At 40.0% G+C, this 14,433-nt stretch overlaps 1 protein-coding gene across 2 annotated transcripts in view; it reads left to right on the forward strand.

Annotated features, from left to right (window-relative positions):
* Window positions 1-1,901: 1,901 nt before the first annotated feature.
* dhx38 (DEAH (Asp-Glu-Ala-His) box polypeptide 38) overlaps window positions 1,902-14,433 on the forward strand; it is a 21,636-nt gene continuing 9,104 nt past the window's right edge. Inside the window, exons 1-20 of one of the 2 annotated variants that reach the window (XM_050045759.1) lie at window positions 1,902-2,164; window positions 3,593-3,921; window positions 4,176-4,372; window positions 4,605-4,766; window positions 5,247-5,409; window positions 5,818-5,936; window positions 6,021-6,097; window positions 6,202-6,357; window positions 6,476-6,637; window positions 6,826-6,933; window positions 7,349-7,473; window positions 7,615-7,752; window positions 7,882-8,068; window positions 9,729-9,914; window positions 10,100-10,240; window positions 10,760-10,870; window positions 11,410-11,526; window positions 11,646-11,753; window positions 11,865-11,977; window positions 12,689-12,897. In XM_050045759.1, coding sequence (XP_049901716.1) covers window positions 3,596-3,921; window positions 4,176-4,372; window positions 4,605-4,766; window positions 5,247-5,409; window positions 5,818-5,936; window positions 6,021-6,097; window positions 6,202-6,357; window positions 6,476-6,637; window positions 6,826-6,933; window positions 7,349-7,473; window positions 7,615-7,752; window positions 7,882-8,068; window positions 9,729-9,914; window positions 10,100-10,240; window positions 10,760-10,870; window positions 11,410-11,526; window positions 11,646-11,753; window positions 11,865-11,977; window positions 12,689-12,897 — 2,905 coding nt within the window. In that variant the 5' untranslated portion in view covers window positions 1,902-2,164; window positions 3,593-3,595. The remainder of the gene's footprint in view (window positions 2,165-3,592; window positions 3,922-4,175; window positions 4,373-4,604; window positions 4,767-5,246; window positions 5,410-5,817; window positions 5,937-6,020; window positions 6,098-6,201; window positions 6,358-6,475; window positions 6,638-6,825; window positions 6,934-7,348; window positions 7,474-7,614; window positions 7,753-7,881; window positions 8,069-9,728; window positions 9,915-10,099; window positions 10,241-10,759; window positions 10,871-11,409; window positions 11,527-11,645; window positions 11,754-11,864; window positions 11,978-12,688; window positions 12,898-14,433) is intronic. The other variant, XM_050045767.1, reaches the window with a different exon arrangement.

Consider the following 14,433-nt stretch of genomic DNA (forward strand, 5'->3'; position numbering starts at 1 on the left):
GATCTGTTCTGTACGACATCTATTGCACGTCTGTCCGTCCTGGAAGAGGGATCCCTCCTCAGTTGCTCTTCCTGAGGTTTCTACCGTTTTTTTTCCCCGTTAAAGGGTTTTTTTTGGGGAGTTTTTCCTTATCCGCTGCGAGGGTCATAAGGACAGAGGGATGTCGTATGCTGTAAAGCCCTGTGAGGCAAATTGTGATTTGTGATATTGGGCTTTATAAATAAAATTGATTGATTGATTGATTGTGTGTTTTGAATTCAACAGTTATTTGTCCTGTTCAATAGAAACTGCACTCACTCTGCCAAGTACATACCTAAATGTTAATTCCTGGTGTATAAGCCCTTCATATTTTTAGAATGTCTTCTTCCCATTGTCTTTTCTAGAGATAATATTTCTTTTTCTTAAGATATTTTTTGGGGCATTTTGCCTTTAATTGATAGGACAGTCAAGTGTGAAAGGGGGAGAGAGAGAGGGAGTGACATGCAGCAAAGGGCCACCGGCTGGAGTCAAACCCAGGCTGCTGCGGCAACAGCCTTGTACATGGGGCGCCTTCTCTATCCACTAAGCCACCGACACCCCGAGACAATATTTCTGACAGCTATAAAGAATCACTTAAAAAAATGTATCAAAAACATTTACTCTGTATTGGGGTAGGATTGCATGTGCTATGATTTCTAATTATGCTCTCTCAAAATGATCCAAAAGGGGGTAGCCTGCAGCAACAGGGATTTGTGGATGTGAATTTACAGTTTGAAAAACATTTTTTACTTTTAATTTATTTCTCTTATTAAAAACCTACCTCAAGTTGGGAGGTGGACAGGGGAGACATGAGGACCTGAGCTGGCTCCTGCCTTTATTTCAGCTCTGATCTGCTCTGTGTAATCTCTCTTTGTATCATCTCTTAGACTTTAGACTATACACCATACGACTTCAATTAGTAGCCCATGCTGTTATTTGCTTAAATCACTAAAATCAACAGGCCTATATTTGGAACAGGCTTCTATATGGGACAGGCCTTTAATTCCTTTCACACAAAACTGCCGCTCACCCAGAAATACAATCAAAGAGTTTATTTACACCAGTATGAATATTACTTGTTTAGGCTTCAGATCATATATCAGTTATGAATCATTCATTTGATCTACCTTTGATGGACAGCACATAAGAGAGAGAGAGAGTTACAACACCTGAGGATTATGGCACCTTGCATACCGACACAACACCACTTCATTATGTTAAAACAATACTCACAACTTGGATTCATTTTTATGAAAACCCCTTTTTAATTCTTTTGATCTGAGGACCCTTACTGACTAAAGGTATATGAAGAACATACAGGGTAATTGAGGAATGGACACATCATTTGAGATAGCCAACAACCTGGTTTTGGACATCCGAAGAACTTGTAATGAAAAAATTAACTGCTTTGCAACTTGACCAGGCATCTTATTGAGACAGGCCTTTCTTTGTCAATCTGTGTAGCCACACCAGGCTAGTAAAAGGGACTGGGCTTTAATTGAAGTTGTACAGTATTTTGCACGTTATTTTTACTTTATTGTTCTTTTTTACTATTTTGCACCTTATTGTTATTTTAGTTGTTTGAATATTTGTACTTCCACTATGTATTGCAACTGTTGCACAAATAAATTTAGTTGAATTTTAACTTATTTTACAGTCTCTGGTTTTATTAATTCACTGCACTTTAGCTTTTTAAATTTAATATGTGGTTTCTTTAGTATTTATTTTTCCCATTTTCTGCTTTATTCACTCTGTGTGAGTATACAGGAAACACATATCTAAATTATAGATTTTAATAATATCTAAATGCTGTGTTCTTCTCATGCCTCTGTCGACACAACCTATTTAAATAAAGTTTCACCGCATGGAATTGTGGGATTGCAATGGCTGCTCCCTTGTCTGTAAACATACGCGTTGTATTTACGAAAGCTGCTGTGTAAATATTTTCCATTGACAGCTACAGGTCCTTCACTTCCTGGACTACTTTCCTGTCCATGATTTGACTCAAATCTTTAACTTAATGTGACAGTTTCTGTGTTTTACACGCAGAGAAACAGGCGGCAGTTTGCCGCAGTTTGCCGCCCGGCCTGGTCCGGACTGAACCTGATAGCTCACAGGCTAGCTGCTGCTAGCTGCTCCGTCTGAGGTACGTAGTTTCATGTCATTTATATCTATCTGTTATGAAATAAGGGGAAGTAAGGATTTACTTAAAGATGCTGTAACGAGTCACAGTTAACTGGCTTAATGTTTTTCGGATTAACACCACGTTTCCTCTCGTGAAACACATCAATATTTCCCACTGCGTTTGTAGTGTGTAATATTAAAATGTAAAACAACATGACAGTTGACGTGAAACAGAAGACAGAGGAGCTGCTATGTGCCTTTGTCTGACACTGGAGTAACATACGAAGTGTTGAGGTCACAAATGGGGCTACTGTTGTTCAAAAAGATGACAGTATAGGCCTAGATGTTGTGTGAATGAGTTGGGACTTTAGGTTGACTAATGTCATGGTTCTGAGTAAGTTAAAAGATGATCAGACGTTGTCTCTTTGAGCTTAAAGCAAAATTAGATTGAACAATAATGAATAACTGAATAGATACTTGTTCTTATGTTGGATAAAGACAAAGGGCTGTGACTGAAGAACCCAAAGTGTAGTGCTGACTTCCTTATCAGACTGACAAAAAATATTTGACAACAACAAATTTGGTTACATGTTAACTGTTAAAGTGATTTATTAATAAGAAATAGCGAAGAGTTTCTTGTTTGTGCTTCTCCACAGGAAGGATTTGCTGCTATTCTCTATTTTAGGTCACACAGTTAGTTGATTAATAAATCAGTTGATTGACATAAAGTTCATCTGCAACAATTCAGTTGTCTGGATTTGTAAGCAAACATTTCTAAAAATTTCACAGGATCTAATTTCTCAAATGTTAATGTTTGTTTATGTTTTTAGGTGTCTGTGATGATAACCTGAATATCTGTGGGTTTTTGACTGTTGGTCAGATAGAGCAAGCACCTCAAAGAGGTCACCTTTGACTCTGGGATCATTTTACCGACATTTATCGGTATTTTTTTTTTTTCTGCAAAGATTTGTTTTCATTAACAGATGCTCAAATCACAGCACAGGAAAATATCCAAAAACATAAGGAAAGAGGCAAAGAACAAAAACCAAACCAACAAACAAAATAAATGCACTATAAAAACAACCAAAAGAATAAAATAAAATTAAACATAAGGATACTATTCCTTAAATAGTTACAAAGGGAATGTACTAAAACTGAACCTTAGAGACATATTGATGTACTTCATGAAGTCCCCTCACCTCTGTATAGTTCTCCATTTTCTGTCATCCCTGTGGTCTGTTACATCCCAAAGAAGGCAGATTGTAAATAGATGGATCCCAAATTTTCTGAAAGGTTGAAAAGGTTTTTTCCTCACATTATATATAGTATTTTTTCAGCTGTGCAGTAAAAGGCAAGTTTATTAATCCAGTGTCTTGGGGATTGTTGTCATGAGCAACAATTCAGTAGCTTTACACATGTTCACCTTGCACAAATCATTATATCCCCACAGATAATGGACGACGATGTGTCCATGCACAGGCTGGAAGGCACTGATCCATCGGCTCAAGTTGGTGGACTCATAGTAAAGAAGAAGAGCGCTGCTGCAGAGCCTCATGTTTTTCGGGCACCCACTCCGCGCACCTCCTTGCTGGGCTTGGATCTGCTGGCAGCCCAGAAAAGGAAGGAACGTGAGAGTAAGGAACAGACAGATGCTGGTGCCGATGAGAGAAGTAGAAAGAAGTCAAAGGTTTCCTCCTACAAGGACTGGGAGGAAAATAAAAGTGACTCAGGGTCTGATGAAGAAGACGATGATAAGGACAGGAGTGCTAAGAAGGAGAGGTAAGTCTCAGTGCTTCACACAGAAAAAACTTTTTATTGAAAATCATGGATAATGGTCCATGTTTGGGAAGTTTTTAAAACACTTTTTGTGTTTTTGTAGCCTGTGACTGTCACTGTAAGTCATTGCAAAACATAAATGAACTTGTAATATTAACCCCTCTTTCTTTTAATGTTTTTGTAGTCCTTCTAACTTTATTAGTGCACAAATATGTATACTGGGACGGATGTGTCATGTTTTATTTTTGTCTTGCCAGCAGGAAGTATCGTGTGACTGGCTCCGAGACACCCTCAAACCCCGGAGGGGTCAGTGAAGAGTTCCGACGCAGACACCAGCAGAGGGAGAAAGACAGGCGTGAGCATGGAGTCTACGCCTCCTCCAAAGAGGACAAGAACAGAGAGAGAGACAGAGAAAGGAGCAGAGATAAGGGCAGAGACCGCAGGAGTGAAAGAGGTGATTCTGAAGTTCACTCATGGAGTATTTGCTTGTATTCTAATGCAAGTAGACTTTTGGGTTTCGTCTAGCATAATTTATCCTGTAAAAATTCCAAACATATGCTGGTAATAGCTTCTCAAATGAGAGGATCTTCAAGATTTTAATTACAAAGTGGATCAAGTATTTGAAAAAAATAATGTTGCATCAGTCAGGGTTGTAGAGAGTAACCTTCCCTGTCTCTGTCTGTCAGATGAGCGTGACAGCAGCCATGGCCGTGGCAGCAGTAGCAGCCGGTCGGAGCGTTCTGAGCGCAGTGACAGGAGTGAGCGCTCACAGAGAGATGGATGGTCTGAGCGCATCAGTCGGGGAAGCAAGAGAGATGAACCCCTGACACCACAGCATCGGCCCAGAGGTAGTTTTGTTGCATTCATGTCTTTATTTAAATGTATTTAAAGGATATTAAATTGATTTACCAAACTTCCCATATTGTAATAAGTCCGATTGCCACGCCTTTTTATTATAAAGGAGGTATATGTGCTATATACATACGGTGAAAGTATAAAAATGCTCAGTGAACACAGTCTGTATTTAGAAACTGTGCCTTTAAATGATCTGTTGTGATGTTACAACTGCACTACATAAAGGTAGAAACTGCCGCTACAGTGCCGTTACAACATTGACCGACCAGAGCAGACTGGGTTTTTATGGGAGGGGGGCTTAAAGAGACAGGGACTAACACTGAGTGTTTCAGACCGAGGGTGAATACAAGTATAATCAGGCAAACAGCATTAGAAAAATTAAAGGATGTGAACGTGTTCTAGTCAAAACCACTAATACAAATATGAACCTGAAAATGAGCCTAATATTGGACCTTTATTTTGTCTTTACATAGATTCTTTCACACCCTCACGCTCCAACTGGGAAGAGGATGACAGTGGTTACGCCAGCTCACGGCATTCCCAGTGGGAGTCTCCGTCCCCTGCCCCGTCTCACAGAGAGTCAGATCGCTCAGAGCGGAGTCATCGCTCCGGCCGAGAGAGTGAGAGGAGGGACAGGTAAACAACTGTCATTCATTTTATCTCACATTTTTATTCTCCTGGCCCCAAGGTGTGAGACACAAATTTTCATATATTCCTCAGTAGGCATAACATTTTAAAAAGCAATATTTTAATTCTATTTTCTCTTAGTGTTTTAGGGTAAGTTTTCTCATGGAGTTTGAATATTTATTTATTAATATTTATTTATTTGAATAAATTCATTTGTTGCTATTTGTATTTGATATTACTACATTTCCAGCTCCATGATTTTTATTGTCATTATTATGTACGGTTAGTTAGACATGTCAGAGGCTTTTATAAACCCTCACTTTTCATTCTCCTCTTCACATTTGAAATGAAATGCTTAGCTGCTGAGAAACTAGTGCTACTTGTTTCTTCCATAACACCTGTCTGCTGTGTGCTTAGGTCAGTCAGAGGCCGTTACCCCGACGACACACCCCTGCCTACCCCATCTTACAAGTACAATGAGTGGGCCAATGACAGAAAGCATTTGGGTTCTACACCTCGTTTATCACAAGGAAAAGGTACCATTTTAAAAACAAGCCACTTCGTGCTCACATGCAGGATTTATCTGTCCGCTAACATTTCTTGTGCCGCCTCTTCTCCAGGTAGGAAAGAAGAAGGTGTGGGAGGCATTGTGTTTGATAACGAGGATGAGAAAGACCAGTGGGAGGAGGACCAGAAGGTAAGTGGCACAGTTATCCTTCATCTATGCCTCATTGAAGCTATTAACTGTGCTCTGATAATAAGGTTTGTTTTTACATTTCTAATTGTTTCACTGTTTTGCAGCAAGCTGACAGAGACTGGTACATGATGGATGAAGGTTATGATGAGTTCCACAACCCTTTCACTACCACCTCTGAGGAGTATGTAAAGAAGAGAGAGCAGATCCTTCAGAAGCAGACTCAGAAGAGAATATCAGCCCAGAAGCGACAGATCAACGAGGTACAACCACAGTGCCTCGCTGTTTGTATGCATGTGCAGGCATATACTGTAAAGGCAGGTAGTATACTATGTCTGTGTTGGAGTATCTTTGTGTAACAGGCTGTGTTTCTTGTCTCAGGATAATGAGCGATGGGAGACCAACCGTATGCTGACCAGTGGTGTGGTGCAGAGGTTGGAGGTGGATGAAGACTTTGAGGAGGACAATGCTGCAAAGGTTCACCTGCTGGTTCACAACCTGGTTCCTCCTTTCCTGGATGGAAGAATAGTCTTCACTAAGCAGGTAAGCAAGGCCCAAACAGTTCATGATCAAAGGCCTCTTGTCACTGGGTTAACTGTTTAGGATGGCAAATAGCACTAACAGAATATTAAGTAATTACTCAGTGCCATTGATGTCATTTTTTTTTGTCAGAATGATACCTTGTTTTTGATCTGAACATTTATATGTGTGTATTTGTTTTCCTGCTGCAGCCAGAGCCTGTCATCCCTGTGAAAGATGCTACCTCCGACATGGCCATCATTGCTCGTAAAGGCAGCCAGCTTGTCCGTAAACATCGTGAGCAGAAAGAACGCAAGAAGGTTGGCTGGATTAACTTACACTAATGCTGTCGCTGTTGCTGTTTTAAATTAATTTATCATCGTGTGTGTGTGTGTTGTGGCAAAATGTGGTCCTGGAGGCGCCTATTGTAGCGGGAACTAGCATAGAAGCTGTTTTGAGTATTTTCCCAAGTGTTTACATGTCTGTTTGTCTGACGGTGGTCAGATTTTTTTCAACATGATAGCCTCACAACCTTGCAAGATGCAGTCGTGAAATTTTACAGATGTGTAGTTGAGATCACAATGAAGGCAGAGATTGAAGATGGGTGCAGTTGGAGGAAGGGGCCAGAAGTAGGGGGAAAGGAAGTAGGGAAGGGGGTCCCAGTTGATTCAATACAATCCAGGGTGTTTTGATTAAATCTAGCACGTGACATAACTTGAATAATTGTGTTCCCAGGCACAGCACAAACACTGGGAGTTGGCAGGCACAAAACTGGGAGATATCATGGGCATCAAGAAGACGGAAGAGGAAGACACCTCTGGGGGCAAAGCAGTAGGCGAGGATGGCAAAGTAGACTACAGGTGACCAGACTGTCTGTGCAAATTTGGGTCTTAAATGACATTTCACATTTTCTTTTCAATATTTCATCGGCTTAACTTGTAGAAATGTAATGTCTGACCTGCCATATTAATGTCTGGGTGATTTTTCTCTGTGCTTTACAGAACAGAGCAGAAATTTGCAGACCACATGAAAGAGAAGAGTGAGGCCAGCAGCGAGTTTGCGAAGAAGAAGAGCCTTCTGGAACAGAGGCAGTACCTGCCTATTTTTGCTGTCAGACAGCAACTTCTCAACATCATAAGGTATTGACATCCCAAGCTCATTGCTTTTCTCAAATCCAGTTTCAATCTCAGTTTCCATCTAAAAAGTGTTTTACATTTTGTCAAAACTGTAATGACTTATTATTTATATGTGTTAACTTGGATCCACAGGGACAACAGCATTGTGATTGTTGTTGGGGAGACGGGCAGTGGGAAGACCACCCAGCTGACTCAGTACCTGCATGAGGATGGCTACACTAGCTACGGCATGGTGGGTTGTACTCAGCCCCGAAGAGTGGCAGCCATGAGCGTGGCCAAGAGAGTCAGCGAGGAGATTGGCACCAACCTCGGAGAGGAGGTGAGACAGCCGTCTGATGATCAAGCAAACAATAACTGCATTTGGGAATACTTAGCCCTGCTGTTGCCACCCAGCAGTCTGTGTGCAGTGTTATCGCTGATTGAAGAACCCTTGGGAACATCTAATGTGAATTAATTTGCTGTTGATATCCTGAGTATTGATTTGATCATGCAGAAAATGATTTTAGGAGTTCACTGTGTCTATTGGCAGCTCCCCGTGATAATTTGCCCAATCTTGCTTTTTTCAATGTAGGTTTGATGCAAATGAAACATTTTTTCTCACAGTTTTGGCACGTTACTCCCATCTGCATTCATTAAAACATTCATTTATCCCTCTGTCAGTTAAACTTATTAATCGGCATCTCCTGGAGGAGAGAGAAGTGTAGAGAGGCGCTCCGATAATTGCAGGTTTTCACTGATCGTGCCTTTGCTTGTAAGAATGGAAAGTGAGACGAGTTTGTGAATGTGCACAAAAAGTCTCTTTGACTCATTCATCGCATTGTAAAACTGCATGTGGGTATGACTACGGCAAGTATGGTCATTTAAATTTGAACAAGAGAATAGCTGTAACATTTAAAGAAAATTTGGGGAAGAGCCTGAAAGATTGCCTTTGTTTTCAATATTAAGGAAGTAGTTTAAAGGTATACTATGCAGGAACTATCAGCTATTGTCTGTAAACAGTATTTGCCAGTGACAAAGATGGCCAACCCAGCTTTGTCTGCTTGGCCTTTTGCTCCACTATATTTGTGTTTTTTTGGCATCATGTCCACGATTTTAGTAGCTTTCTCTACAGTCTTGCACCTCGTCGCAACCTTTCTAGAAAGTCTCGACCCCACATGCGTGCTGTGCCAAGAAACACCCTAAATATAGCAAAATAGGAAAATACAGGTGCAGAAAGCAGAGTCTCTTCAGCTTGTGCATTGCTGTTTAGTGCCTTTTGCCTCTTCTTACATCGTAGGCTGCTGCTATATAATTGTCCATATTTCCAGACAGGCTGCAGTGTGTTTATAGGGCATCCCAGATGGTTCTGGTAATCCATAGTTTCTGATTGTGGCTTGATTTAACTGTATGGGTGCAGTTGTTTCAGTGACGGACACTGCCACTCACTTCTAGTGGGTCATAAGTGATGATTGAGAGGGCTTACCTTTGTATGAGTCTATACATTGATTTATTTTTAGGAAAATCTTGCACAGTATATTTTAACTTATGGTAAAACTGTGAACTTGTTTAAAATCTGCCTGATAGCTCATGTGTCCTTGAATCTCTGCTATGAAGTTGTTTTCAATGGCCTGTACTCAAAAGTAATTAATAGGTCACATCAAGTCTCAGGGCAGCCTCAATTGCAAGTTTTATGCTGTATAACACCGCCATCTAGTGGTCAAAAGGAAAACATGACGTCCGCTGCTGACCTGAGGTTTTTAACTGAGGAGCAACAATAAAGGAAAACAGTGGAGCTGCTTAAATATTAGATAGACATTGTCAAAACTTATATTACTGAAGACATTGAGATTTGGTTGTATGTTTTTTATTTCAATCAGGTATGGTTTGTTTGTCTTTTTTGCAACCCTTATGCATGTCATATTTGTGTGTATTTGTTGTAAGCAAGTACGTTAAAAATCATACATATTTTGAGTTAATTCTACTGATATTGTTGCCTGCAGGTGGGCTACGCAATCCGTTTTGAGGACTGCACATCCGAGAAAACATTGATCAAGTACATGACAGACGGTATCCTGCTCAGGGAGTCACTGAGGGAGTCGGACCTGGACCACTACAGTGCTGTTATCATGGACGAGGCTCATGAACGCTCCCTGAATACTGATGTGCTGTTTGGTCTGCTACGTGAGGTCAGTACCCGGCTACCTAACACCCAATCAAGACCGATTTCTTTTTATGTTATTTCCAAGACACACACAGCTGTGTGTCCAAATGATAAATTACCCAGTAAGGCTGTTGTTTCCTTTCTGTTTTCAGCGTAAACACACTGTGACGTTACTCAACTGTCTCTCTTTTGTCCTCTGTTTCCCATCAGGTTGTATCTCGACGTACTGACTTGAAACTCATCGTTACCTCTGCGACCATGGACTCAGACAAGTTTGCTGCATTTTTTGGCAACGTACCCATTTTCCACATTCCAGGAAGAACATTTCCCGTAGACATCTTGTTTAGCAAGGTCTGTTTCTGTTTCTATTCTACTTTCACTTAACAGCACTACATCTAAATACATCACAGTATTGCCACTAGATGTTTTTGACAAGATCAGATCATTAATTTATATCATATTTTAAGAATTACTGCTAATTTTAATTTATTTTATTTTTATTTAACCCATATTTAACCAGGTAAGTCCCGTTGAGATCAACAATCTCTTTTTCAAGGGGGACCTGGCCAAGACAGCATAAGAAAAAATGTGTTTTGCTTCAAGAAAAGTCTATATGAAGGACAGACAGACAGGAAAATGACGTATCACATTTATTCATATTTTCACAACAATACATAGTTCTCAGTTTAAATTTCACACCATACAGACAATAAGTAAGCTGTGTAAACTGGCATGAACTATCTTTTGGAATATAACTAAAAGCTTTCTCTCGTCTGCTCTGTCAAACTTAATTACACTTTCATTGTTGTAGGGTCATTTCAGTGGTTTTGTTTTGCATTTGACTGACTTGTTGTGTTCTGTGCTGTGCAGACTCCTCAGGAGGACTACGTGGAGGCAGCAGTGAAGCAGGCCCTGCAGATCCACCTCAGTGGGATGATAGGAGACATCCTCATCTTTATGCCTGGGCAGGAGGATATTGAGGTGAGGGTCATGGCTGCTATTATCCCTCAAATAGTTGCTGCATATTAATTTCAGCATAAAGCACTGTTATCTGATTCATGTACAAAAGTTGCTGTACAGGTAAAGAAGTAGTTTTTGCTCTCAAAAAGACAGAATGTAACCTGTCAGTTGCTGGCCACAACAGTGCAATAAAGCCACAACGATTTAGTCGATTAATCAATCAGTCATTAAAAGAAAATTAATCGGCAACTATTTGATAATCGGTTAGTCGTTTCAGGCTTTTTTCAAGCAAACATGTCAAATGTTTGCTGGTTTCAGCCTCTTAAATGTGCTGCTTTCTTTGTCATTTATGATAATATATTAAGAGTCTTTTAGCTTTGAACTCTTGGTTTGACAAAAGAAGCAAATCGAAGATGGCTTTGGGTTCTGGGAAATTGTTTTGAGCTTTTTTCCACAATTCTTTGATGTTTTATAGAGTCCATAAAGAAAATAATCATTAGTTGCAACCCCTTTCTATTGTCTGTTCCCAGTTGAAGTAAGGTACATTGTTGTCCTTGCAGGTGACATCAGATCAGATTGTGGAGCGGTTAGAGGACCTGGAGAACGCTCCTCCTCTGGCTGTGCTGCCCATCTACTCCCAGCTGCCCTCTGACCTTCAGGCCAAGATTTTCCAGAAGGTTTGTGTCTGTAACTGCCCATAATGTTTCATGCATTTATCAACTTAATATATATGAGTCCTTGTGATAAGCACAAGTGCGAAAACAAAGCTGACTGCCTTGAATTTATCCTCTGCCAGGCTCCAGATGGTGTGAGGAAATGCATCGTGGCTACAAACATTGCTGAGACCTCCCTCACTGTGGATGGAATCATGTTTGTCGTGGACGCAGGATACTGCAAACTTAAGGTACTCCAAGGCCTCCGTCACATTATAGATGTATTTTATTATGCTGCAGTTAAATTTATACCAGTCTGACGCCATTTTTGTCTCACTCACATTGTTTTTTTCTGTCAACAGGTTTTCAATCCTCGCATCGGAATGGATGCTCTACAGGTTTATCCCATCAGCCAGGCTAATGCCAACCAGCGTTCTGGCAGAGCAGGACGTACAGGACCAGGACAGTGTTACAGGTAATGGCTGTTGTCTTCTCTCTGCATAACGTATTCATGAACACATGCATTTCTTTAAGTAACGTTATATTTTGCATTGCTAATGAGCGAGGATGCTTATAAAAACCCCTCATATTTCCGGCTTAATCCTGCTCTTACACACGCGCTCACTCAAATCTATGAAGAATCAGTTTTGGAGGATCTTTACGCTGACTGCAGTCAAGGTGTTAGAGCAGCTGTGGATGTGTGTATGTAGAGAGCAGAGGGAGTGAGTCACGCTGGTTTACTCAGCTTGCATGGAGAATTCCCCACTCAAAGACCCTTTTAGCTGTGACTGCAGGCACTCACTCACAAGCTCAAAAGCTCCATATACATTCAAATCATTCAGTAATTATAAGCACCTGCTTCAGACAGCTGTAATTGTTGTGAGAGCTTTAAGCAGGTCCTTTACTTTGGACTCAGGCACGGTGGCTTTGAAAGTTTCCCTTAGTAAATTGCAGCTTCCTAAATTTGACTTTGCGGCTGATCTACATCTTACTGCTTATGTAGAATCCAGCTGACATCTCTGACAAAATATTTCACATCAGTGTCACATAACAACATAAATATCTGTACACTTTTCTTGTTTAGAAAAATCTGATTTTATACAACATCATTCCTGGTGGCTTAAATCTCACACTCACTGTGTCTGTCTTTGTCCACGTCTGTCTCCGTGCCCTCCACCCTGTCCAGGCTCTACACTCAGAGTGCCTATAAGAATGAGATGCTGACTACCACCATACCAGAGATCCAGAGGACCAACCTGGCCAATGTAGTCCTGCTGTTGAAGTCTCTGGGTGTCCAGGATTTGCTCCTCTTCCACTTCATGGATCCACCACCTGAGGACAACATGCTCAACTCCATGTACCAGCTCTGGATCTTGGGAGCTCTGGACAACACAGGTGGGTAGTGAACAGGGGTTGGAATTATAACAGGAATCATCATATAGTGGGATAAGATCACTTTTGTTTTGTATGTAATACATGACCATGACCTTGTTAATAGACTTTTAATTGGCTTGTGCTTATGAGTGTTATACCGTGGTGACAGCTAATTATGTCCCCAACAAAAGATTTTGTCAAAATGTGCTTTATCCAATATAAACTATTCTGTTAAAAGAAAACTCAGTTTTAACTGCACTTTGGTCAGTTTACCTTTTTCTTTTGGGATTATTAAGTAGACAGCATCAGAGGCATTTGTTACCGTGACCTACATTTAGTTCTGTATGCATCTGAATACATTTTGAACTGGTTATATTATTATAAGATCTACTTAAAAGCGCTATCTATAGGAAATGCAAATTGACAGACTAAAATGTGGGGCAAAATCATTCGGTGTACCTATTAACTAGGGTTGCAACTTGTTTCTTTACTATGACAGTAAATGGAATATGTTTGAGCTGTGGACAAAATGAGACATCTTTGGGAAACACTGAGCGACATTTTCCACCATTTTCTGACACTTTACAGCTTATCAATTAATCGAGAAAACAATCTATTGATTATTGACAATGGGAATAATCATTAGCTGCAGCCCTATTTGAGTAGCTAAGAAACAAAAGCTGTGCCTTTTTTTTTGCCAAAGAAAGATTATTTGATCATCATAATTGCAGATACATTTTTTGTGTATTGACTATTGATTAATCGACTAATTGTTGCAGATCTAAATTAAACATGATTAAACAAACCAAAAAATATATTAATACTTGAAGCAAGCACTACGTGATGGACATGACGTGTTCAAGACCTTTACTTGTCACAGAGGGGCAGTTGGTTTTGCTGCAGTAGCAATAAATAAGAAACAAAAACACCGGATAGACACACAAGATAGAAACCACACATACATTACCACACATAATAATAAAAAACGTGGAAGTATAAACAACGGCTCGGTGGGGCAGTGGTTAGCAGCATTAGGGTTCCTGGTACAAATCCAGGGTGGTGGGTTCGGACCCCTCTGTGTGGAGTTTGCATGCTCTGCTTGTTTCAGATGTTTATGTAAACTTAGTCATTTGGATGAATTTTGAGCAGATTATTTATTCCCTGTGAATATTGCATCAAAGGCGAGTTTTCCTGAGTAACTTTTGATACAATTAAATATAATTAAAAGGCTTTTCTTTTATTGGAGACAAATTCATTCATGTTTTCTTCTCCCTGACTCTTGGCTATTGCTCCATTAGCTCTGTGGTTGTTTAAACAGCATCCTTTTCCAATGCAGGACGAGGCTGTTTAGCAGAGAGTGAAGGCTGTGCCCTTACCCTGAGATTTTTTTATTTTTTTATTAAGAAGTTAACATCTTAAATATTAACGCACGACTTTAAAAATAACAAGTTCATTTAGTCTTCACAGGAATGGCTTACTGGCCTTCGTTTTTTTATGTGTATGTATATATATATATATATATATATATATATATATATATATATATATATATATATA

The sequence above is a fragment of the Epinephelus moara genome, chromosome 1 (assembly GCF_006386435.1).
Source record: "Epinephelus moara isolate mb chromosome 1, YSFRI_EMoa_1.0, whole genome shotgun sequence".
NCBI classification, from domain to species: Eukaryota; Metazoa; Chordata; class Actinopteri; order Perciformes; family Serranidae; genus Epinephelus; species Epinephelus moara.